Consider the following 24,678-nt stretch of genomic DNA (forward strand, 5'->3'; position numbering starts at 1 on the left):
ATGCCGGCACATTCCTGCAGAATTCATGAAGGCCTGGAGCCAGCGGGGCCAGGACAGAGACCCAGAGCCGGCCACAGGGAGGTAAGGAAGGAGCAGAGGGGACTCAAGGCCACATTTCCCCCCCCTTTTTTGGGGTGTTTTTGACCCTTCAGCCCATGAATCCACCCTGGTTCTGGTCCCTCAGGGATGTTATTGCGGGTTGAGCGCTGGGGGACACGTGCTGGAGGATCCCTGGAGCCAGGAACAGATACCTGAGGGTCCCTGGAGCTGGGAAAGACACACTTGAGGGTCCCTGGAACAAAAGAACACCCACCTGAGGGTCCCTGGAGCCAAGGGACACCCTAGGGTCCCTGGAGCTGTGCCAGACACACCTGAGGGTACCTGGAGTGGTGCCAGACACACCTGAGGGTCCCTGGATGGAGACCCCCACGGTGCTGCCCGCCATGGACGTGGACAAAGCCGTGGCCACGGCCTTCGTGGTGCTGCTGGGGCTCTTCCTCCTGGCCATGACCGTGCGCTGCGCCCGGCTCGTGGTGGATCCCTACAGCGCCATTCCCACCTCCACCTGGGAGGAGGAACCCATCAACTGACCCCCAAATCCCTCCAGGAACCCCAGACCCCGCAGGGTGCTCCAACGAGCCCCAGCACCACCAGCAGCACCCATTTCCTGAGAGCTGCCGGTAGCTCCAGCACCCCCCATCCTCCACGGGTCCCTCCGTCCTCCAGGACCCCCACTGCTCCCCAGTTTCCCTCATTGTTCCCCAATTTCCCTCATTGTTCCTCAATTTCCCTCATTGTTCCTCAATTTCCCCCATTGCTCCTCAATTTCCCTCACTGCTCCCCATTTCCCCCAATTTCTCCTATTGCTCCCCAATTTACCCCATTGTTCCCAATTTCTCTCATTGTTCCCCAATTTCCCCCACTGCCCCCTATTTTCCCCATTGTTCCCCATTTCCCCCATTGTTCCAAATTTCCTCCTTGCTCCCCAATTTCCCCCACTGTTCCCAATTTCCCCTATAGTCCCCAATTTCCCCCATTACTCCCCATTTCCCGCATTGTTCCCCAATTTCCTCCACTGTTCCCCAATTTCCCCCATTGTTCCCAATTTCCCCTATAGTCCCCAATTTCCCCCATTACTCCCCATTTCCCGCATTGTTCCCCAATTTCCTCCACTGTTCCCCAATTTCCCCCATTGTTCCCAATTTCCCCTATAGTCCCCAATTTCCCCCATTACTTCCCATTTCCCGCATTGTTCCTCAATTTCCCCCATTGTTCCCAATTTCCCCTATAGTCCCCAATTTCCCCCACTGTTCCCAATTTCCCCTATAGTCCCCAATTTTCCCCATTACTCCCCATTTCCCGCATTGTTCCCCAATTTCCTCCACTGTTCCCCAATTTCCCCCATTGTTCCCAATTTCCCCTATAGTCCCCAATTTCCCCCATTACTTCCCATTTCCTGCATTGTTCCCCAATTTCCCCCATTGTTCCCCATTTCCTCCTTGCTCCCCAATTTCCCCCACTGTTCCCAATTTCCCCTATAGTCCCCAATTTCCCCCATTACTCCCCATTTCCCGCATTGTTCCCCAATTTCCTCCACTGTTCCCCAATTTCCCCCATTGTTCCCAATTTCCCCTATAGTCCCCAATTTTCCCCATGCTCCCAATTTCCCCTATAGTCCCCAATTTCCCCCATTACTCCCCATTTCCCGCATTGTTCCCCAATTTCCCCTATAGTCCCCAATTTCCCCTATAGTCCCCAATTTTCCCCATGCTCCCAATTTCCCCCATCGCTCCCCAATTTCCCCCATTGTTCCAACTTTCCACTATTTCCCCCCATTTCCCCCAGCACTCCCCAGTTTCCCCCATCATCCCCCGTGCTGCCAACCCCGGAGGCGGCGGTTGCGGGGCCGTGCCCGTGCCCGGCGGGGCCCGTCCGGTAACGGCCCCAACGGCCCCCACCAGCCCCGGGGCCCCTCAGCAACGACCCGCGGCTCGCCCGGAGCGCCCGCCTCCGTGCTGGATAACCCAGCGGGGCCCGGCAGCTCCCGGGGCGCCGATCCCCGAGGGATTTATCGCCGATCCCCGAGGGATTTATCGCCGATTCCCGAGGGATTCGTTTATTCCCGAATTTCGGGGGTTTCTGCACCGCCCCCCCCCAGCCCTCACGCAGCGGGACCGCCAGGGGGCGCCCGCAGGAAGTGACGTCACGCGGCGGGCGCGCCGGGCTCCGCTCCGGTTCCCCGGGACCAGCGGCGGTGAGTGAGGGGGGCGGCCGGGGCTGAGGGGAGCGGGAGCCCTGGGAGCGGCCGGGAGCGGCTGGGCTGCACCGGCCGGGCTGGGAGAGCGTCAGGGGGACGCGGTGTGGGGTGCTGAGGGGACCTGGGGGGCTGTGAGGGGATGAAGGGGGCTGTGAGGGGATGAAGGGGGCTGTGAGGGGACTTGGGGGGCTGTGAGGGGATGAAGGGGGCTGTGAGGGGACTTGGGGGGCTGTGAGGGGACTGAAGGGGGCTGTGAGGGGACTTGGGGGGCTGTGAGGGGACTGAAGGGGGCTGTGAGGGGACTTGGGGGGCTGTGAGAGGATGAAGGGGGCTGTGAGAGGACTGAAGGGGGCTGTGAGGGGACTTGGGGGGCTGTGAGGGGACTTGGGGGGCTGTGAGAGGATGAAGGGGGCTGTGAGGGGACTTGGGGGGCTGTGAGGGGACTGAAGGGGGCTGTGAGGGGACTTGGGGGGCTGTGAGGGGATCTGGGGGCTGTGAGGGGACTTGGGGGGCTCTGAGGGGATGAAGGGGGCTGTGAGGGGACTTGGGGGGCTGTGAGGGGATGAAGGGGGCTGTGAGGGGACTTGGGGGGCTGTGAGGGGATGAAGGGGGCTGTGAGGGGACTTGGGGGTCTGTGACAGGACCTGGGGTGCTGTGAGGGGAGCTGTGGGGCTGTGAGGGGACTGAAGGGGGCTGTGAGGGGATGAAGGGGGCTGTGAGGGGAGCTGTGGGGCTGTGAGGGGATATTGGGGCAGGGGAAAGGGGGAGACGGTAGGGGAGCTGCCATGATCTCCCTCTCTTCCCTCTCCAACCTCACCTTCCTCCCCTGGCCTGGTGCAGCCTCAGGTGCGGCAGAGATGGATTCGCAGGACATGAAGGAGCTGCAGCAGGAGGTGATGGAGGAGCTGGGAATCTCCATGGAGGAGCTCCAGGAAATCATCGACAAAGAAGTGGACAACTCGGAGTGGGTGAGGCAGTGGAAGCAGCAGCTGGAGGAGCTGGAGCAGTGCATGAAGCACAAGGAGGAGGAGGTGGCCCACGTTGACCAGCTCATTGACGATGCCGTGAGGTGCGTGGCTGGACTGCCGAGGAGGGGGACGCGGGGGCCACTCCCGTTCCCTTCAGGGCAGACCCACGGTGTGGCTGGTTCATGAGCCACACTGGCACCCTCCCCCCAAGGCTTTGAGACCCTTCCCGTGGGCACTTCCCTCAGTGCTCAGGGGTAGCTCCTGGCCACGCCTGCGGAACCGGGGAGGCACAGCTGGTTTCCCTCCCCCAGGGCCATGGACAAGTGCGAGACGCTGGCCAAGGAGCTGTACTCCATGATGGGCCTGCGGTACCGGGAGAGCAGCTCGGAGGACGAGGCGCCGGCGGCCACCGAAGTGATCGAGATTCCGGACGAGGAGGAGGACGACGACGTCCTGAGCGTGGACTCGGGCTGGAGGCGCAGTTCAGTGTCCCCAGCAGGGCAGGGGACGGCTGGGGATAAGGGAATGCTCTTAGCTCATGGGGAGCGTCTGCCAGATCCTGTTTGTGTCCCAGAATTCTTGGAGTCCCAGACTGGGATTTCGCCCTTTTCCCACCTGCCTCACTGTTGTCCCTATCAAATAATTCCATGTGAGGTTGAGGAAAAGCCTTGTCTGGCTGTATTTCCTGGCAGGGATTTGGGATGGGCACTTTTCCTTGTTTCCTTCTGCTTTCTGTGATTTAATTAGGATGGATTTTTTTTTCCCCACAAAAAAGGGTTTTAAACCACTGTTTTCTTCTCACTCATAGGCAGCAGCAGTCCCAGAATCTTCAGGGATCAGAGTCTGGTGAGTGGGGAGGCTCTGGCTAGAGATGTTTCCTCATGGGTTTTCCTGAGACACAGTGTTGTGCTAGGTGCAAAATACCAAAAGTTTTCCCGTGTTTCCTTTCTCTTTCCTCCAGCTGCGGGAAGCAATGGCTGCCATGAGGAAATCTGCCCGGGATGTTGCAAAATTCATGGATGCTGTAAACAAGAAAACCAACTTGCAGGAAGCACAGAAAGGTGTGGGAGCTTCCAGGGGCTGTGTGCCCTGGCCCTGGGCCTTTTCTTCCCAAAAGGGAAAAACAAAGATCTGCTTTTCCTGCTAGAAATCTCCATTCATATTTATTGATCCCAAAGTGCTATTTTAATTTAGGGCATACTGGTTTTGCATTCTTGCTTTTTCCCCAAGCTGTTTCCATTCAGTAAAAAGGAGGCACTTGGGCTGCCTGAGGGGAAGGAAAGCAGAAATTCTTCTTCCAGAGCCGAGCTTCCAGCTCGGAAGGGAGCTTTGAGTGGTTTAGGACTGACTTTCTGCTGTTGTTACTTGGTAGATGCACAACCCCCTCAGGAATCTCCTGGCACTGCCCAGCCCATCACTGTCCCTGCAGCCCCTAGCAATGATCTCAACACTGATGGGGACCTCAAAGTGGGCATGAGGATTTTGGGGAAAAAAAGAACGAAGACGTGGCACAAGGGGACGTTGATTGCCATCCAGACGGTCGGTATGTGCTGTGCATGGGGCTTTCCTAGGATTTTGGGTGGGAAACCTGGACTAAAAGCCGTCAGAGCACCTGGAAGGGACTGTGTGAGCAGCACACCTCCACTGCTTCACCCTCGAAATTAAATCCTGAAAGGCTTTGAAGTGAATTCTGAATTAATTCTGAATAAACGGATCTCAGAGTGACCCAGAGCGTCGGAATTCCGCTGTGAAATCACATGGCATTTGTTTATTTTCCCATTTATTTATCTCCTGTTTGCTTTAAAATGTTTTTCCAGGTGTTGGCAAGAAATACAAAGTGAAATTTGATAATAAAGGAAAGAGTTTGCTCTCGGGCAACCACATTGCCTACGATTACCACCTGTCTGCTGAGAGGCACCACGTGGGCAGGAGGGTGGTGGCCAAGTACAAGGATGGCAATCAGATGTGGCTCTATGCTGGGATCGTAGCTGAGACCCCCAACGTGAAGAATAAAGACAGGTATTCCTTATTTCCCCATCTCTGTTTTTTTGTTTTAGGCCAAAAAAAAAAAAAAAAAAAAAGGTTTATTTGAATACCCTTCAGGTGCTGAATAGCGCCCTCCTCAGGAATGTGATTCTGACTTTCTTCACCTTTCTTATCTCTGAAAATTCAGGGTGGGGCTTCCACTCTTGTTGGTGGCCCTGAGTCAGGAATTAGATCTGCTAATTTATTCCAGTTATCATCCAAATGTTGAGTCTGGGCTCCTTGAGGTGTGAAACAGTGGGAAGAAATAGGAGCCCTGGGAGGGTAGAGTGGCAGCGGTGGTGCCAAAGCTCTTTAGGAGGAGAAAGAGCAGGTTTGGAGCAGCTTTTTTGGGAATAAAAAAAGGGCAAGGCTGCAATGACCTATTAAAATAAAAGTTTGTTGTTTTCCTGAAGTGATAAACGATTTAATCTCCCCGGATCTGATGTAAATTGTGTTGGATTTTATCTGATCCATTTAATAACTGAAAATGAGCTGAATTTCCTACTCAAATTGCAACTTTTCTCCTGGTTGTCATGCTGATCCCTCATGCTACAGCTTTTGTACAGCTCCAGGACTCAGAGGCACTGGGTTGGTGACTTATCCATCTTCCCTGCAGAAACCAGCAGCAATTAAACATTTTCTCTTCCTTTGTCTCCCTTTCCTGGGGCACAGAGAGGATTTGGAGCAGAGGAAAGGGCCTGGCTGGGAATTGTTTGAGCAGCCACGGAGAGCACAGGGAGCATTTGGAGCTCTTCATTCTGTCCTCACCCAGGACTGGGCTGTGTCCAGGAGGAGCAGGAGAGGTTCTCCATTTCCATTCCGTGGTATGAGGAGTGTTCTCTTCAGCTCCCATTCCCAATTCCCGTTTGTTTTCCAGGTTCCTGATCTTCTTTGATGATGGCTACGCGTCGTACGTGAAGGAGTGGGAGCTGTACCCGGTCTGCCGGCCACGTGAGTGATCCCTGTCCCTCCTGGCCTGCAGAGTTTTTGGGTCTTGGGAAGAGCCTGGGTTCAAAAACAGGCTTGTCTCTCGTGGTGCTGAGCCTGAAGACATCTGAAATCCTGGTTTATTGCCACGGTGGGTTCAGGATGTCCCACCACCAACATTCCAGCCCTTGGTTTCACCCCTTGGTTGACCTTAGTAAAAATGCACCTGGGATATCCTAAAAAAAAAAAAAAAAAAAAAAAAAAAAAAAAAATAAATAAATAAATTAAATGTTCTCTCCATTTTGTCCTATTTCTTTTCTCCCTTGTGTGCCTTTCCAAACAGTGAAAAAGGCTTGGGAAGACATTGAGGACGTTTCCTGTCGGGATTTCATTGAGGAATACATCACTGCCTATCCCAACCGGCCCATGGTGCTGCTGAAGAATGGGCAGCTGATCAAAACTGAGTGGGAAGGGACCTGGTGGAAATCCAGAGTGGAAGAAGTGGATGGAAGTCTGGTGAAAATCCTTTTCCTGGTAGGAATTTCCCTTCTCCCATTAGGATTAAATTTGAAGCTGGGGGTCTGATCAGCTGTTTTCTTTGCTAATCATGGAAGTATTGAGGTTGCAAGAACCTCTGAGGTCTTGGAGACCCTGAACCACGTGCCCAAGTGCCACATCCACGGGAGTTTTGGACAATTCCAGGGACAGTGACTCCACCACTGCCCTGGTCAGCCTGCCAGGGCATGAGCACCCTTTCCAGGAAGTTTTCCCTGATACCTGATTAGAGATTTCAACATAAATAATTGCCTTTGACAATTTATTGTCTGTTCTGACTGCTGTTTGTCAATCCTCATTGTTGTCTCCTTGTGCTCACTCTATGTCTCACTCCAGGAAGCTCTTCCCATGGGAACTGCAAGTGTTTCCTTCTCGTTCCCACAAGAGGACAAACGTTGCGAGTGGATTTACCGAGGTTCCACACGCCTCGAGCCCATGTTCAGCATGAAAACTTCCACAGCTTCCACCCAGGAGAAGAAGCAAAGTGGGCAAACCAGGACTCGTCCCAACGTTGGTTGGTGGCATCTTTTGGTTTCATTTAGATCCTGGGATTTAACTGGAGGGTGGTTTGGGTTTTTTAGCAGAATTCCTGGAGATTTCAGGTTTCTAGGTTTTGGGTTTTTTTCTCTTTTTTATGACAGGAGATTTCAGATTTCCAGCAAGTCTTTTTCCCTGGCACGGGAGATTTAGATTTCCAGGGTTTTTGTCCTCAGGCATAGGAGGTTTAGATTTCCAGTGGGATTTTTCTCCTGGAATAATGCCACAAAACCAAACTGCACTTGGGTGAAGTGACCAGAATTTTTGGGGGAGTTGCTGTGCTCTGACCTTGGTGATGATTCACCATTCATTCCAAATCCCTCTGTTTTGGTTCCTTCCAGGAACAAGTCAGTGTCTTGGGGCCCGTACAGCCAACTTGGGATAACATTAGAGATTTTTCCTGTTGACTCTCTGCTTTTTCACCTTCCCCACCAGGTGCTGTGAGGAGCAAGGGTCCTGTGGTCCAGTACACCCAGGATTTAGCAGGAACTGGTCCTCAGTACAAGACTCCAGAGCCAGCTGCACGTCCCACGTCTCCTCAGCCTGCGGAGATGGAGTAAGTACCAGAGCCACCTCCAGCACCTTCCACCTCTTTGCTTCTCTCCAGCACTCAGCTCTCTCAGGCATCACCTTTTCTGTGCAGAGGAATCCTCAGGTGCAGGTGTCCTCCATGGCTTTAGCCATGATTCTGGGGGAAAACTTCTACCTAAAGCTGCTGGATGAATGAATAACTGGGGGCGGGAGCCGAGACCCAACACTCCCCGAGCCAAATATTCCTCCTCAGGGCTAAAGCTTCGCACTTGCCTTTCCAAATTAGACCTTTGCTCTTTTTCTTCCCAAAATCTGAATTGCTCCCTCGTGTCACGATCCAGGCGCTGGCCCCCGGCTGCCTTGTGTCCCTCCACTTGGACTGACCTGCTCGCTGACCTCGCTGGGAATTCGGGATCAGTGGTCGGTCCCGGTGGGCACGGAGCAACCCACGGCCAAGCCGCTGCCAGGGGCCCAAGGGGGACATTCCCGGAGCTGCAGGCTGAAGGAGGCCTGGAGGAAGGAGGAACTCGGCTTGGTGATGAAGGGAATGTGTTGGAGGACACCAGGGAACCTGGGAATGTGCTCTGAGACTTTTTAGGGGAGGGAGAGGCTCTCCCAGTTCATTTTTGCCAACACTGTGGATTTCCCATCCGGATTTTCGGCCGCATGGCCCCGTGCCAGCACGTCTTGTGGTCTGACTGTGCCCTGCTGGTGGGGCATGAGGGAGGCAGGACATGTCCCAGGTGTGAGCAGCCTGTGCAGGAGGTCAATCTTTATTCCTCACAGGCTCTCCAGGTGTAGCAGCAGCTCAAACCCCACCTGCCCCAGCCGGGGTCTTGGTGGCTCCTCTCCAAGCAGCAGTGCAATATAACCCAATTTACCCCTGGAAACACACCCTCTGTGCTGGCCTGACCAGGATTTGGGAGGGGAAGCCACAAGAACATCACCTTTTCCATAATGCCAGAGAGATCCTGGATGATGGAGGAGGTCCTGGAATGCACGGCTGGGCTCCCACCCCTGCAGGTCCCCCATGTGCAGGGAAGAGCTGGGCTGGGACTGGGACACCCCAGGACCATGGGCAGTGTCACAACACGAAGACAACCAAGCTGGACCTGCAGCCCCAAGTGTCATCACCGAATCCTTTCCCATTCAGGCCTTGCAGTGCTTTACAAGGAATTTTTTCCCTTTTGGGCTTGGCTTTAGGACATGGTTTTTGTGCAGCTGCTTCCCTGCCCTTAAATCCCAACTGCCCCTGAACAGGGGCAGGAGGCAGCCAGGCCTGGCCGTGTCCATGCTGGTCCCAGGGATTCTGTGGGGTTCAAACACTTGGATTGCAGATTATTAAAACTAAGCACAGTCTCCTCACTCTGGTGTCTTGTTTCCTCTGAGGAAAGCCTGGGTTTCTCCCCCCTCTTTCAAGTTCTTCTCGGTGTTGTCATCACTTCTGACTGCTTTAAGCCTATTTTGTCTCTTGCTCCTTTTGAGATGTGTTTGAACACTTTGCTTTCAGGCAGCTGTTGGCAGAAGCCCTCACACATTCCTCCTCTCTTTGTCTCGTCCCTTTCTCCCCAATAACTTCACTGTTTTTCCTCTTCTGCAGCTGGTTTGATGTAGTTTTCTGTTTTATTGATGTAAATTGGTTGAAAACCTCCTGGAATGGTTTGGAAACCTGCAGTTGATTGAAAACCCCTGAAATGGGTTGAGAGCCTGTTTTTTTAAGAGCCTTTACTAGCACTTTCATCAGGGATGTTATTAAATTCACTTGCACAATCTTATCTTGTTCCTTAGTCCTTGCAAGAGAATCCCCTGGATTTGTTCCTCCTACTCAGGCCTAGTTGAGCCTCTGGAAACTCTAGTTTCTGCTGATCCAGGGGTTTCTTCATGGCCTGGTTTGTCCAGCTTCCTGGAATTAAGGCCTTGGGTGTCCTTGTTACCCTTGCCTCATTTCAAAATCAGAAGTCACTTGGAGCTATAGCTGAGTTCTGAAATTCAGAGTGGTTGTGGGATTGCTGTAGCAGAAACAGCCAGAAATGGGCTGATTTTCACACTCACTAGGAAAAAAAACCACTGCTAGGACTCTTCTGTGTTTCTGAATTCCATGGAGCAGTATTATTTTGGTTCCCACCAGTTGCTTTTCCATGTTCCAAATCAGCTTCTTCTTCTCTCCTGCAGATGCTCTGACACCCAGCTGGCCCAGGGCAGAAAGCAGGTGGCCAAGAAAAGCACTTCCTTCCGTCCTGGCTCCGTGGGCTCCGGGCACTCGTCCCCGTCCTCCCCTGTCCTCGGGGACACCCCGGTGGCCGGGAGGACGCTCCCGGCCCCGCAGCACCGGTGAGCAGGGCTCTGGTTGGGACACATCCGTGAGTCCTATCTGGGATGTGGGACATGTGTGGAGTCTGTGTGTGCTGGTGGGTTTCTGGTGGGGATTCAGCGCTCACATCGTGGAGTGGTGGAATCACCGAGGCTGGAAAAGCCTCTGAGTTCATGGAGTCCTCCCAGCAGTCTGGGCTCCATCCTTCGATATAAGGATTCTTTGCAGTCACGCCCCAGCCCAGGGCCAGGGGCCCCTGGGCACATCCTTTGGCCATTTTCCCTGGGAAAGAAAACTCAGCAGTCCAGGTTGCTGATGTCAGTTTGTAGGGCTCCCTTGGGTCTATCAGGGCAGCAGAAATTTGAGGAGGGGACAACTTAAGTCTGGGGTCCATCCTTTGATATAAGGATTTTTTGCAGTCAGGGCCCAGCCCAGGGCCAGCGGCCCATGGGCACATCCTTTTGCCATTTTCCCTGGGAAAGAAAACTCAGCAGTCCAGGTTCCTGATGTCACTTTGTAGGGCACTCTTGGGTCTATCAGGGCAGCACAAGTTTGAGGAGGGGACAACTTTGCTCTGGTGTCCATCCTTCGATATAAGGATTCTTTGCAGTCAGGTCCCAGCACTGTGCTTGGCGCCCCGGGGCACATCCTTTGGCCATTTTCCCTGGGATGTGCATTTTCCACAGAGCCATGTCCCCAACTGCCACATCCACTTGTGTTCTGAGCACTTACAGGCATTGTGACCTCACCATGTTCCAAATCCTGCCCGCCCAGCTCCTGCTGGTCACACCGTGGCCGGTCTAAGCCAGGTGCTGTTGCCCACCTGGCGTCGTGTCCATCCTCTGTCCACGTGCAGAGCCCTTCCTTAACCCCATCCCTCCTCTGTCCCGCAGCGGCCCCAGCAGCGGCCCCTCTCAGCCCTTGCACGGGATGATGGACCGCGTTCCCAGCGAGCCGTCCTACCGCGCCCCACTGGAGAAGCTCTTCTACCTGCCGCACGTGTGCAGCTACGCCTGCCTGTCGCGGGTGCGGCCCATGCGCAGCGACCAGTACCGCAGCCGGAACCCGCTGCTCATCCCGCTGCTCTACGACTTCCGCCGCATGACGGCGCGGCGCCGCGTCAACCGCAAGATGGGCTTCCACGTGCTCTACAAAACGCCCTGCGGGCTCTGCCTGCGCTCCATGCACGAGATCGAGCGCTACCTCTTCGAGACGGACTGCGACTTCCTGTTCCTGGAGATGTTCTGCCTGGATCCCTACGTGCTGGTGGATCGCAAGTTCCAGCCCTACAAGCCCTACTACTACATCGCCGACATCACCAAGGGCAAGGAGGACGTGCCGCTGTCGTGCGTCAACGAGATCGACAACACGCCGCCGCCGCAGGTGGCTTACAGCAAGGAGCGGATCCCCGGGAAAGGGGTGTACATCAACACCAGCTGGGAGTTCCTCGTGGGCTGTGACTGCAAGGACGGCTGCAGGGACAAGTAGGTGACTGCTCCTGGGTGAGGGGACAGTTCTGGGGCTGTGTGAGGTTCCCAGGGAACAACCCAAGGTGGATCTGCTCTGAGATTTAAACTCATGCAGGTCAGTCTGTTGTGAGTTTCGTGGTTTGGGTCAGAAGGGACATTAAAAATCACCCAGTTCCAACTCCTGAGATGGACAGGGTCACATTCTGCTATCCCAGGTTGCTCCACCCTGGCCTTGGATACTTCCAGGGATGAGAAATCCACAGCTTCTCTTGGAATGGAGTGGAATCAAACCACTTCTCTTGGTTTGATTCTGAGTCAAACCCTTTGTGTCCATCTCTGCCTGAAGATGTGATTTGTTTTCCTGTCTCCAGGCTGATCTCATGTGTTTTCCTGTGTCTCTCTGCAGATCCAAGTGTGCCTGTCACCAGCTGACCATCCAGGCCAGTGGCTGCACCCCTGGAGGGCAAATCAACCCCAACTCAGGCTACCAGCACAAGCGGCTGGAGGAATGTCTCCCAACAGGGTGAGCAGAGCCCTCACAAGCACCAGCCCCAGGTCCACCGAGAGGGAATTGATCCTGGATATCCCAGTGCAGGTGTGACCACCTGCCTCTGGTCTTGGTTCTTCCAGCTGTGGAATGGTTTGGGTTGGAAGGGGCCTTGAGGATCATCCAGAACATGGGTTGCTCCAAGCCTGCTCCTCTGTGATCTCTGCGCATAACCCCAGCACTGCCAACAGCCACAGACTTTGGGATGTTTCTTTATCCTGGAAGTTGTCACCCTTCTCCTTTCTTCCAGCGTTTACGAGTGCAACAAGAGGTGCAAGTGCAACGTGAACATGTGCACCAACCGCCTGGTCCAGCACGGCCTCCAGGTGCGGCTGCAGCTCTTCAAGACCCAGAACAAAGGTTGGGGCATTCGCTGCCTCGACGACATTGCCAAGGGCTCCTTTGTCTGCATCTACGCAGGTGGGAGCTCACCTGGCACGTGGAAATCCGTTCTGTGGAAAGAGGGGTAGCCAGAGATGGGAATGGAGCTGGGAAAGGGGTTGGAGCACAGGGAGAAGGGTCTGGAGAACTCCTGAGGAAGCTGGGGGGACTCGTCCTGGAGAAAAGAAAACTCAGGCGGGACCTTTTGGCCCTCTACAAAGCCCTGGGAAGGTTTAAGTTGGACATTAAGGAAAATTTCTTCCTGGGAAGGGTGGTCAGGCCCTGGCAAGGCTGTCCAAGGAGGTGGTAGGGTCACTGTCCCTGAAACTGCTCAAAAGCATGTGGCACTTGGGGACATGGCTCAGTGGTGGCCTGGGCAGTGCTGGAGGGAACAGTGGGACTCAGAAGCTCTTCCAACCTCCACGATTCCATGATTCCAAATTGCAGCAGAAGGGGTGTGAAGCTCCTGCCATGCCCGTTTTGGGCACCGGAGGGTGAAAGCTGAGCTGATGAACTTGCCCAACGTTGCAAGAACCCTTGTGGTGGCAGTGCCAGTGTCACGAGACATCCCCCGGGCTTGAGGTGACCCAACCCCAGCCCTGCTTCCTGTGCTCAGCAAACCGGCCGGGCCCGGCACAGCCCACGAGATGCAGAAGTTGCACTGGGGTTGCATTGGCTCTGGAACGGAGCCACCCACGGGCACAGCCAGAGCCTCTGTGCTCTTCCAGCCCTTCCAACGCTCTGCTTGAGCTGCTCTGTAGAGATTTCGGGGCTGAAAATCTTGATTTTAGCTCAATCATAAGCTTCAGAGTTTTGCTACGTCAAGAAACGGGGTTGTCTTTTCCCAGCCCAGCTTTGGAATAAAGTGGTGTCATCCCTGTTTCCTCCTCCAAAGTGAGCTTTGGAGAGGATAAAAGAGAAAACTCACTCTTCATTTCCTGCCCTTCCCCCAGGGAAAATCCTCACGGATGACTTTGCTGACAAAGAGGGGCTGGAGATGGGTGACGAGTACTTTGCCAACCTGGACCACATCGAGAGCGTGGAGAACTTCAAGGAGGGCTACGAGAGCGACGCCAAGTGCTCCTCGGACAACAGCGGCGTGGACCTCAAGGACGACGACGACGACGACGAGAACACGGGCACGGAGGAGCTGGAGGAATCCAACGAGGACAGCTCCGACGACAACTTCTGCAAGGACGAGAACTTCAGCACGAGCTCGGTGCTGCGCAGCTACGCCACGCGCCGGCAGACGCGCGGCCAGCGCGACCACGGCCCCTCGGAGACGGCCTCCAAGGACTCGGGGCCAGCGCGGCCCCTCGGCCACGACGAGCCCGCCACGGCCCCGCCCTGCAAGCTGCCCGTGTCCGAGGAGATCGCCAAGAACAAAGTGGCCTCGTGGCTGAGCTCCAACAGCGTGGCCGAGGGCTTCCAGGATGGCGAATCCTCATCCTTCAGGATGGGCGAAGGAGGAGAAGCCAAGGCTGTGAAGATGGAGATCCCTGCTGAGAGGGAGAAGGGCTGTGCTTCCACGCCGGGAGATCTGAACGGAGAGACAAAGGCAGCCAAGAAGGAGGTGAGGGGGAGCTGAGGGAACCGGAGAGTTACAGGCAGGGAGGTGCTCCTGCGCCAGTGGCTTTTCTCCCCATACAGCATATCCACAGCTGTCGGATGTCCCTGTGCTCAGCTCCCCTGGCTTCTCTTGTTGTTCAGGGAGGTGCTTTTCCCCTCCCAGGGAGGGAGTTTGTGGCACAAGAGGCTGCAGAAGTCACTTGATGCCAGCAGAGGTGAACACCCTCCTGCCTGGGGACCTGAGGGACAGGGACATGGAGGTGGTCCCTGTCCACCCCTTGCTCCAGGGAGGGCACTTGGAGTCCCCCAGGGAGGGGCATCTCTGTGCTGGGTGTCACTGGATGTCACACTGAGTGTGGGGACAGGCAGCATCTCACTCCTGAGCTGGCATTTTGGGGAACAATTACATAGAAAGGCTGGAGAGTGCTCGAGAAGGGAGAGATTCCAATCATCTGTGCTTCTCCCCTCTGCAGGAACCTGAAGAACCAACCAAAACTCCTGGGTAAGATTCCCTTAAATCGTTTCTTCCTGTCCTGCGGCACAATTTCCACCTGGCCTGTGGGCAGTTTCCCTGGAGATCCAGGTGTGACTTGCTCGTGTTGTGCCAACCCTGCAGGCTGAGCAGCTTGGGAAGGAGGTATGGCTACAACCCGTGCCCGCCCAGGCTGGAGGGCATCCGCAGGCCGGTGAGTGGGACGGTGCTGCTGCAGAGCCGCCGGCGGTCCCTGGCCCTGCCGCCCTCCTCGGAGGTGAGTGGGACCCCCAGGCTGGAGGAGGCTCCCCCAGACCCCTCCCATAGCAATCTCAAACCTTCTTCTGGGTTGTTTTCTGCCTTTGGTTCCCAGTTGAGCACAGGGGTTTGTGGTTGTAGCTGTGATTTTTTGGAGGGCATTTTCCTTTGGATTTTGGGGGTCTTCTGTGGATCTGAACAATCAAAAGGAGAGTGTGGGATTTGGGTTGGATTTGGCACCTTGGTTTGCACACCTGGGACCCATTGTTTGGCAGAGCCATCTGCAGGAAGCCATCCTGGCGAACTATCCTTGTTTTTTGGACTTCTCCCTTCCTTTTGAGCACCTAGTGCTCCAGGATCTCAAGCAGAACTCAGCAGACCCCCAAAATCCCACAGGTGTTCCAAACACCGACCTGTGGGATGTGGTGCCCAGAGGGGGATCCCCTCCCGAAGGGTAGGAGGAACAGAGGGGGTGAGCTGGAGGAGAGCACCATATTCCTGGGGAAAAGGGAGGCTGGGATGCACTCCAGGAGCTGTTCCTGTCCCCAGAATGTGCTGATGGTGTCGAGCAGCACTGACAGCGACGAGGAGCACAGGGCAGGGCAGGCCCCGGGCACAGCCAACGACAGCGACGACATCCAGACCATTTCCTCAGGATCCGAGGAGGAGGAAGGGGAGGACAAGAAAAATCCATCATCTGGGTCAGGTGAGGGGGCAGATGAGGGCTGAGGGTGAGAAGTTTTGATTGGAAAGCACCAGGAACATCTTGTGAGGCTGTAGCAGCTGCTCCTGTCGTGTCCCACAGCTGAGGTTGGAACCTTCCCCTTATGTTTGGCAAGACAAAACTACAAAATCTGCTCCTCAAAACCAGCTGGTTTTGGGTATTGTAAGAAAAAGCAACAGTGAGGCTTACGGTGGGTCTGCAGGGTGATGCCAGGAGCCATCCTGGAGCAGTGTTTTGGCTCTGAGGGGTTTGTCACCTCTTGAGTGAGCAGCAGGGTCGGGGACAGCACTGCCCCGCGTTCCTCTGCTGGAAGCTCCCATCTCATGGCAGGTCCCGTGAAGAGACAGGTGGCTGTGAAATCCACCCGAGGCTTCGCCCTGAAGTCCACCCACGGCATCGCCATCAAATCCACGCCGCTGGCGGCGGCCGACAAGGGCGAGAGCGCGGGGCCCGTGCGCCGCAGCACGCGGCAGTTCTACGACGGGGAGGAGAACTGCTACATCATCGACGCCAAGCTCGAGGGCAACCTGGGCCGCTACCTCAACGTGAGTGGGCACGGGCACGCCTCGGGGCTGCCTGCCTGCTCAGTGGGGCTGTTCCTCCCCGAGACCGGGGAAAAGTGGGAAAAGAGCAGGTCTGGGAGGATGATGCACCTTCCTGAGTGAAAGAGCAGCTGCTCCAGCCGGGTGGGAGCAGGAATGGCCCCGTCAGTCCTTGCGGAGCCCGTTACCTTTGAGTGTGGATCTTATGACTCAGCCTGGGCGTGCAGCCTGTTCCAGCAGGATTCCGCTGGATGCAGCGGGCAAACCAGGAATGCTGCTTGTTTATAAAGGCTGTGTTCAGTGCTGGCAGCTCGGCCTCCCTGCCCGGGCAGCAGCTCAGGCTCTTCCCTGTTGCCATTACAGCACAGCTGCACCCCAAACCTCTTCGTGCAGAACGTCTTCGTGGACACCCACGACCTTCGCTTCCCCTGGGTCGCCTTCTTCGCCAGCAAGTGAGTCCTGGAGTGCTGGGAGGGGCTGAGGATTCCTGGGCTGTGGTGGGACCTGGCTCCATGGCCAGGGCTGGGTGTTCCCTGCTCCTGGAAACTCCATTCCCAGTTTCTCGTCATTCCTGTGCAGAAAAATCCTTGGTGGCAGGTGAAATCCTCTCTTGTGCTGGAAATCTTGGTGTGATTTCCACCAGCTTTAGACCTTCCTAAAGGGCAGAGTAAGGCATGGAGCAGCCAATTTCCTTCGTTGTTTTACTCCCAAATCTTTGAGTCGTGGTGAATCCCTGCCGTGTGCCTGCCTCCCTGCTCCTCCAGTGAATCCTCATGGGAATGATTCACCAGGGAACTTTATCCCTTCCTCCCTGCTGCCTCAGCCTCGTCCTGGAGCGCTCACATGGAAGTGTGACTTCTGTCATCGAGTTTCTCCTCTTTTCTGGAATAGTCTCACCCATCCCGTGTGTTTTTTCTTTCCCAGGCGGATCCGAGCGGGCACGGAGCTGACCTGGGATTACAACTACGAGGTCGGCAGCGTGGAGGGCAAGGAGCTGCTGTGCTGCTGCGGGGCCATCGACTGCCGGGGCCGGCTGCTCTGAGCCACCCCTGCTCCCAGCAGCTCCCGCTTCCCCAGAGGCCTGGTGCTCACTTTCCCTCAGTGAGGGTAAAGTTTCTTCTCAAGATGTTCTCAGTTCTCCCATTCACCTGGAAAATCACAGATGGACACAGAGCAGGAGCGGACTCGGGCTGTGCTGGGGGGTGATTCCCAGCCCCTGGGCTTCTCCCACCTTCCAGAGGCTCCAGTTATCCCACAAGACAACAGGCTTCCTCAAGGAATGAGCTTTTCCTGCTCTCTTCCACCTTTCCACCAAATGTGAGGCACAAACTTCCTTTTTCCAACAGCAAGCACTTCCCCAGTATTCCCAGGAAGTGCTTCCCAGCTGGGACTGAGACCTTGAAGGTGGGAGGGAGGATGGTGGAAAGAACCCCTGGAAGACTGGACCAATCAGGATTTATAGAAGTGACAGAAGACAAAAAGTATCTGTGTTCACCTGTGAGCTGTAAAGAATCTTTTAGTTGCTAAAAAGCAATAAAAGTGTGTTTTTCTATGAAAAACAACCTACCTTGATCTTGAGACACAGCAGAGAAACCTGAAAAAGCAGGGTTGAACTGCTGCCATCATCCTTGTTTCCATGGGGTTTGCAGGAAAAATGCCAGACCTGGATGGGCCCAGGCAAAGGGATAAGGAACTCCCACATTTTCACCTTTCCTTCACCTCTCCTCAGAACAAACACTCCTTAAACCTTCCACTTGGGAAAATTACGGAGGAGCGGGTTGGGATTTTTTTGAGGAATTTTTTTGAGGAAGCAGATCCGCTGCCTCTCCCCATCTCCAACCCTCCCAGAATGTCACGGAGAGCCCCGAGCTTGGCCCAAACTCCTGCAGTGAAGTGGCAGCAGGGACAGCCCCAGGCTGGCCTTGGGTACCCGGGAAGGGAGGGAGGAAGCAGCGAACCCACACGGAAAATCACCAGGATCTGACAGCCACAGGTGTGGGGCTTGGGTTTCTTTTTTGTTTGGGGGCAGGAAGGAGGCGAGGCACCAGGGCAGATCCAAAGGGTGCAAAAAAAACCACTCTTGAGAACTGGAAAAGAGGTGAGGTTTGACAAACCGGGATCAAATCTCACATTGTTGACGTGGAAAAGCCCAATCTGGGGGGGTGGTGGAGTCGATTCCAACCATCCCAGCCCCCCAAAACCAACACCAGCCCACTCAACGCAGCCTTGCACAAGAGAGGCTTGTTGGGGTTTTTTTTCTGCTAAATAACCTTTTTTTTTTTTTTGTAAAATAAAACCTCTCTGGGGCCTCTGGAGCTCCAGTTCCATCCTGAGCGTCCACCTGAATGGAGGCTTTGTCATCCCAGTGGGGCTGCAGCTCCTCAGGGAATCCAAACCCACGCTCCAGCCTGGGCTTGAAGACTTGGAGAACTTTTAGGAGAAAAAAAAAATATAAAAACCATCAAAATTCTCAACTCTGCCCATTTTTAGCATTGCCTAAGGGATCTATGCCAAAATAAGGCCTCACCTCAGGGCCATTGTGCCACTCACAGATTATGCCCAAATCCTCTAATTTTTTTTACTCAAGTTTATTAGTTTTTTTAACTTTTAATATATTTAACTTTTTATTTTATTAAAAAAAAAAAAAAAACAACAAAACACGTTTTGGTCTGACATTGGTTAATGGTCCTTTCCCCCCCCCCCACCCTCCGTGCTGGGAGGTCTCACAGCATCCCGGGGGATGCAGGAGACAGAGCCAAGCCCGGCTCCTTCTGTCTTCCAAATAAATAGAAAGAAAAAGCAAAAAAAAAGAAAAAATCAGTTGGAAATTTGTCCTGTTACAGCTGGGAGAGGCCACGGAGAGGGAGAGACTCAAAATCCATTTACTGAAGAGAAATGAGAGGATTAAACTCTGTGAGACACAAGGAGTGACTCAGCCCCGCAGCTTCCTTCCCCCAAGTCCTTCCATAGTGTCATCCCATCATTTAGGCACTGAAACACCCAGGAATTCCCTGCTCCTCCCTCCCAGTTCGGTGGAGCAGGGGCTGAGCCGGCTTTTCCAGCCGGACACAGGTCAGGGAAAGGGGTTTTTCCCCTCCCTCCGGTGAAGGAATGGTTGGGAAAGTAGGAATAACACAGAGCCCGGCGAGGGGCCGGGGCCGAGCTCTTGGCCAGAGGCGATCCGCGGGGCTGCGGGGCGGGACGGAGCCGCCCCGGCGGGACGGAGCCGCTCCGGTGGGACGGAGCCGCCCCGGGGGGGTCCCCGCCTGTCCCGGGAACCGCAGTGGATTAAGGCAGCAGGTGAGAGGTGGAAGGGCACCAGCGGTGAGTGTGAGGCAGAGCTGCGGCCCCGCTCCGCAGGGGCTGGGCCCGGCACGTCTCCGGGGTCCCGGTGTGGAGCGGCCGGAGGGGCCGGGCCGGTGGCAGGAGGTGGCAGCTCTCGGGTCCGGGGCGCTCAGTCGGTCTTGCGGTGGTTGTTGTTGAGGACAGGGTGGCCATTGGAGAGGGGCCCGTTCTTGGCCACCTCTTCCTCCTCCTCCGAGTTGTCCGTCTCCTCACGGTCACTCCGCTCATCCTCCACCACCTGTGGGCAGAAGGAAAAGGGGGTTCAGGCAGCAGACCCCCATTTTCCTGCCGTGCCTCAGTTTCCCCATTGCAACCACAGTGGTTTCTCCCCACCGAGGGCTCTCTGGGATCTGGGGAGCCAAGGGCAGTTGGGATTCAGGATCTGGGGGTCTCCCCTGCATCCTCCATCCATCCATCCACCCCGAGCGGGTCCTTCCCCCTCGATGTCCCCACGGCCCCCTCTCACCTTTCCAGTTATGAACTTCTGGGCCATGCGGATGATGAGGTAGGCCCAGAAGATGTGCAGCAACTGCAGCACCACCATCATGAAGTTGAAGAAGTAGTAGCCAAAGAAGGCAGGGTAGAGATCCAGCGGATAAACCACCGTGCAGTGCATGATCCTGCCAGGAAAAACCACTCCTGTCACGGGCAGAACCAGCATCCCACCCCCCGGGAGACTCCCCCAGCCCTGCCTCAGTTTCCCCCGTTCCCCAGCGGAGCTCACCAGAAGGGCAGGATGACCAGGCGGGTGATGATGAAGACGGCGGCGAAGACGATGAAGATGTTGTTGCAGGTGTTCCTCCAGCCAGCGTAGTTGAACATCTTGGCAGACTGGGGGGGGCAGAGGGGGTGAGCTGGGGAGGGGGCACAGGACAGGGGTCACGGTGACATCAGGGGAGGGGGGGACACACCAACCTCCAGCAGATAATCCGAGGAGTCGTGCAGGGCCATGATGAGCGTCCCGGCACGGGTGTAGTTGGCGAACCAGGAGAAGCTGATGAGGATGATGGTGGCCACGTGGTGGATGATTTGCTCTTTGAAGTCCTGCGCCCAGAGCAAAGGGGAGCTCAGCAATGGGGGGGTTACAGCAGCCCCCGTGTGTCCCCACATCCTCCCAGCTGCTCCCTCCTGCCCACCCACCACGAGGGTGAAGCAAACCCTGCCAAGATGTCCCGGTGTCTCCCAGAGCCCCCACCTTGCGCTTGACGTCAGAGGCGATGCTGAAGAGCAGGGACCAGTAGAAGGAGAGCTCGATCATGTAGTACCAGTACTGCGAGGGCAGCATGCTCTGCGGGCAAGGGACACGTTGGGGGGGACCTCTGTGTCCCCCAGAGGGGTTTGCTCCCCTTCTCTGGGCACCATCTGGGTGCCCTGAGGGCCCCCAAACCCCCAGGGGTGCCAAGAGACCCTCCTGCACCCCCAGTTCCCACTGTTGATCCTGGGAAAGCCGAGGGCTGGCAGGAGTGAAACTGAGGCAGGGCTGGGGGAGTCTCCTGGGGGGTGGGATGCTGGTTCTGTCCGTGACTGGAGTGTTTTTCCCTGGCAGCTGGGACGGGATCCGTGCTCACCTGGATGGGATATCCCTTCCACACCTCCCGGAGGTCGTAGAACCAGGGTTTCTGTGCGAGGGGAGACACAGGAGTCAGAGGGGCCAGGGGGCCTGGGAGAGCACGGGAGGGGGGCAATACTCACATCCACTATGACAGCCATGCCAGCAATGAAAGCAATAAGGTAAAAGGTGAATCTCCAACTGGAAAAAGGAAGCAGACGGTTCTCAGACGGGCACCGGGGAGCAGGAGGGAGGAGGACGGACCCACCGGCCCCGGATCCCGCGTCTCCCACTCTCCCAGGCAGCTCGGCCCAAACTGAGACTCCCAGAGCCCCCCCAGGAGGAGGGACGGTGACACCAGGCAGGAGGGGGGGGTCTCACCTGGCCTCCCGGAATTTCTTGAGCAGGCTGGGCCGGTCCTGGTTGCGGCGGCGGCGGAACCAGCGCTCGACCTGGCGCACGGTGCAGCCGCTCTTCTTGGAGAGCATCTCCACGTCGGCCTGGGGACAGCACTGTGTCACACAGCCCTGGCTCTGCCACCCTCACCCCACCCCAGGCACCTCTGGGGACCCTCACCTGCTTCGGGTGTTTGGTGGTGGCAGCATAAAACTTCTCCAGCACAGCATTGGGGGTGGCTTTTAACCGGACCTTCTCCTTGACATTCAGGAGCCCGGCCAGGGGGGTGGCCACGTACCTGGGGAAGCAGTTGGGGACATAAATGTTCCCATTCCTGTCACCTGGATGATGTGGTCCCATCAAAGCCACACAGGGACCCACAACCGCTCAGTGCCTCGGTCTCCCCACCCTGCTGCGCCTCCTCCAGGGTGGGTTTTGCCACAGAGGAGCCCCCCAGGTCCCTCTGTCACGGGCTGTCCCCACTCCGTTGAAGGGTGGCCCCCCCTTCTCTTGCCATCCCAACAAAGCCGGGTCTGTTCCCATTGTTTGCCCAACAAATCGCTCCCTAAGTGCCGTGTTTGTGTGGGGAAGGGGGAGCACAGGGGTTTGTGGGGGGGATCAGGACCCCCAGCTAGGCTGAGCACAAGGTGCCACACGCCAGGGGCTCAGCCACAGCCCCCAGGGCACAGGGAGAGCCGGGGCAGGGGCTCAGGATCTGTCCCCACCCCCAGGGAAGGGACTCACGTCTCAAAGAGGTGCCGGACAACGAGGAAGACGAAGGCCAAGGGGAGGGTGATGTACAGGTCAGAGGCTTTGGCATAGACTCGCCCATCCCGGTCCTCCAGGTCAGCCCAGGTGAGGTTTGCCGGGAGCCAGAGCCGTTCCCACCAAAAATAGCTGTACAAGGTCTGAAACATGCTGAGGGGAGGGAAAGGGGGAGAGGTGAGGGGGGCATCTCCGAGGAGACGACTGATCCCACAGCCCAGCCCCACCAGGCACCCCAAATTCCACCTCTGCTCCCAGGGAGGCCCCGGTGAAATCCCCGTCGGAGCAGCCGGCTCGGGCAGCCGGGACTTTGCTCCCTGCAGCCCGGAGGTCAGAGGGTGATCATTAACAGGGGCCCCAGTCCCGCTTCCAAGCGGCAGCTCGGGGCCCTGGAACCCGCCCGAGGGGAGAGCTGGGCTCCCGCCTCCGCAGCCACACCGGGATCAGGAGCAGGGAGAAACCCCGGCTTCGGTTTCCGTGCCGAGAGCCGTGCGCGCATCCCGCGGCTCATCCAAACCCGATTCCCGGTGGGAAGCGGCGGCACGGAGCCCACCGCCGGCCTTCCCAGGCCGGGCACAGCACCAGCCTTGCGGGATTAGGGATTTGCTGGCCACACAATGAGCACCTTTGTGCCCTAAAAAGGCCCCGGCAGGGGAAGCCGCCCCTCGCCGCGGGGTCAGCGCGTCCCGGCTCCCCGTCCCTCTCCCCCGGCCGCTTTTGGGGAGCCGGGATGGGGTGGCATCCAAAACCCGGGGCAAGCGAACCCCCGAGGCGGCGCAGGGATTGCGGCGAGGCCCGGGGCGGCTCCGCTGCGCTGGGGGAGGAAGAGGAACCACCGTGGCCGGTTTCGCAAGGGCAGGCGGGAGGGAGGTGCCGCAATTCCCGGCTCCCGCGGCTCTGCCGCGGGCAGGTAACGGGAGGGCGGCGTGGGAGGACGGGGTGAGGCCCCGGTCAGCGCCGGCAGCTCCTTCTCCCCCGGGGCACCGGCAGCGCGGCGGACACCGGGCCGGCGGAGGGGGCACCGCCGGGCCGCAGCCCTCCCCCAGAGGTGATTTTAGGAGCGATCCTGCTGGAAACCGACAAAACCCCGGCGTTTCCAAGCCGTGGACGGAAAAACGGCACCGGGAGGGCTCCGGGCCCGGGGGCTGCGCTGCCGTACCGGGTCGGGGGGCAGCGAGGGCCCCGCCCCGCCCGGGCAGCCCCGCCGGAGCCGGCCGAGGGCGGAGGGAGGCCCGGGATGGCTCCGGTGCGCGCCCAGCGCCCGCAGAAAGGCCCGGCCGCGGCGGGGGGGGCGAGCGGGAACCGGCCCGCGGCCCCCGCCCCTCCCGCAGCGGGGAGGCCCCGCTCGCCCCGGCCGCACTCACCCGCAGCCGCCGCCGGAGCCCGCCCGGAGCCCTCACGGAGCCGCCGCCGGAGCCCTCACGGAGCCCTCACGGAGCCCTCACGGAGCCCGTCCGGAGCCCTCACGGAGCCCTCACGGAGCCCGTCCGGAGCCCTCACGGAGCCCTCACGGAGCCCGCCCGCCCCCTCCGTCCCGCGCGCGCCCCGCGCCAGGCAGCGGCGGCAGTGACGTCACCGCAACCCGGGAGTGACGTCACCGCAACGCCGCGGGGAGCGGCGCCCGCGGCGGGGCGGGGCGGGGCCCAGGCGGGAGCAATCGACCGCCGAGACGGGATCCGTGCAGCCCCTATAGACCCCCTATAGACGGCCCTATATGTGCCCCACATTCCCCCTATAGGCAGCCCCACATGTGCCTCACATAGACGCCCTATAGACCCCGGGGTGCCCCATACAGACCCCCTATAGACAGCTCCACATGTGCCCTACAACCCCTATAGGCAGCCCTATATGTGCCCCCCAACCCCTATAGACAGCCCCACATGTGCCCCACATAGACGCCCTATAGACCCCAGGGTGCCCCATACAGACCCCCTATGACAGCCCCACATGTGCCCCACATACCCCCCCCATACACCCCCTATAGACCCTGGGGTACCTCATATATACCCCCTAGAGACAGCCCTACATGTACCCCATATACCCCCCCATAGACCCTGGGGTGCCCCATATACACCCTCTATAGACAGCCCCACATGTGCCCCACATACCCCCTATAGACAGCTCTATATGTGCCCCACATTCCCCCTATAGACAGCCCCACATATGCCCCACATACCCCTCCTATAGACACCCTGTACACCCCGGGGTACCCCATATACATCCCCTATAGACAGCCCTATATGTGCCGCACATTCCCCCTATAGACAGCCCTATATGTGCCCCCCATACACACCCTATAGACCCCAGTGTACCCCACATAGACCCCCTATAGACAGCCCTGTATGTGCCCTGTGCACCCCATACACACATCCAGGGTACCCCCTTATATGTCCCTCTGCACAACCTTGTGCAGGCCCTGCGCCCCCATATGCCCCTGTACAGCCCCGTGTGTGCCCCCGGCTCCCCCACACCCCACCCGCGCCCCGTTTGTGCCCCCGGCTCCCCCGAACCCCACCCGCGCCCCGTTTGTGCCCCCGGCTCCCCCGTGCC

The 24,678-nt window shown here is 57.3% G+C and overlaps 3 protein-coding genes across 5 annotated transcripts; 2 read left to right on the top strand and 1 right to left on the bottom strand.

The window, feature by feature from the left end:
• The first annotated feature begins 282 nt into the window (after window positions 1–282).
• Window positions 283–673, top strand: CTXND2 (cortexin domain containing 2). Its single transcript, XM_031506859.2, has one exon. The coding sequence runs from the start codon at window positions 417–419 to the stop codon at window positions 588–590; it is 174 nt and encodes a 57-aa protein (XP_031362719.1). The 5' UTR covers window positions 283–416; the 3' UTR covers window positions 591–673.
• A 1,526-nt stretch (window positions 674–2,199) lies between these two features.
• Window positions 2,200–17,627, top strand: SETDB1 (SET domain bifurcated histone lysine methyltransferase 1). 2 transcript variants are annotated; one of them, XM_021542085.4, is made up of 22 exons: window positions 2,200–2,254; window positions 3,098–3,326; window positions 3,537–3,706; window positions 4,034–4,071; window positions 4,187–4,286; window positions 4,598–4,768; window positions 5,043–5,244; window positions 6,128–6,201; window positions 6,521–6,711; window positions 7,069–7,246; window positions 7,705–7,825; window positions 9,973–10,131; window positions 11,005–11,595; window positions 11,987–12,103; window positions 12,378–12,547; window positions 13,462–14,081; window positions 14,551–14,579; window positions 14,694–14,826; window positions 15,357–15,513; window positions 15,862–16,076; window positions 16,437–16,525; window positions 16,998–17,627. In XM_021542085.4, the coding sequence occupies exons 2-22, from the start codon at window positions 3,115–3,117 to the stop codon at window positions 17,113–17,115; spliced, it is 3,855 nt and encodes a 1,284-aa protein (XP_021397760.1). In that variant the 5' UTR covers window positions 2,200–2,254; window positions 3,098–3,114; the 3' UTR covers window positions 17,116–17,627. The 2 variants fall into 2 exon arrangements, with proteins under 2 accessions (XP_021397760.1, XP_085416852.1); XM_085560726.1 differs by having other exon boundaries at window positions 12,378–12,487.
• A 1,026-nt stretch (window positions 17,628–18,653) lies between these two features.
• On the bottom strand, window positions 18,654–23,561 carry CERS2 (ceramide synthase 2). 2 transcript variants are annotated; one of them, XM_021542071.3, is made up of 11 exons: window positions 23,493–23,561; window positions 22,108–22,281; window positions 21,544–21,661; window positions 21,349–21,467; window positions 21,111–21,168; window positions 20,987–21,037; window positions 20,614–20,706; window positions 20,334–20,462; window positions 20,143–20,249; window positions 19,885–20,038; window positions 18,654–19,656 (listed from the first exon to the last, which is right to left on the bottom strand). In XM_021542071.3, the coding sequence occupies exons 2-11, from the start codon at window positions 22,278–22,280 to the stop codon at window positions 19,528–19,530; spliced, it is 1,131 nt and encodes a 376-aa protein (XP_021397746.1). In that variant the 5' UTR covers window position 22,281; window positions 23,493–23,561; the 3' UTR covers window positions 18,654–19,527. The 2 variants fall into 2 exon arrangements, with proteins under 2 accessions (XP_021397746.1, XP_021397745.1); XM_021542070.4 differs by lacking the exon at window positions 23,493–23,561 and adding an exon at window positions 22,375–22,495.
• Between the last annotated feature and the right edge of the window lie 1,117 nt (window positions 23,562–24,678).

The sequence above is a fragment of the Lonchura striata genome, chromosome 25 (genome assembly GCF_050655825.1).
Source record: "Lonchura striata isolate lonStrDom1 chromosome 25, ASM5065582v1, whole genome shotgun sequence".
Lineage (NCBI taxonomy): Eukaryota > Metazoa > Chordata > Aves > Passeriformes > Estrildidae > Lonchura > Lonchura striata.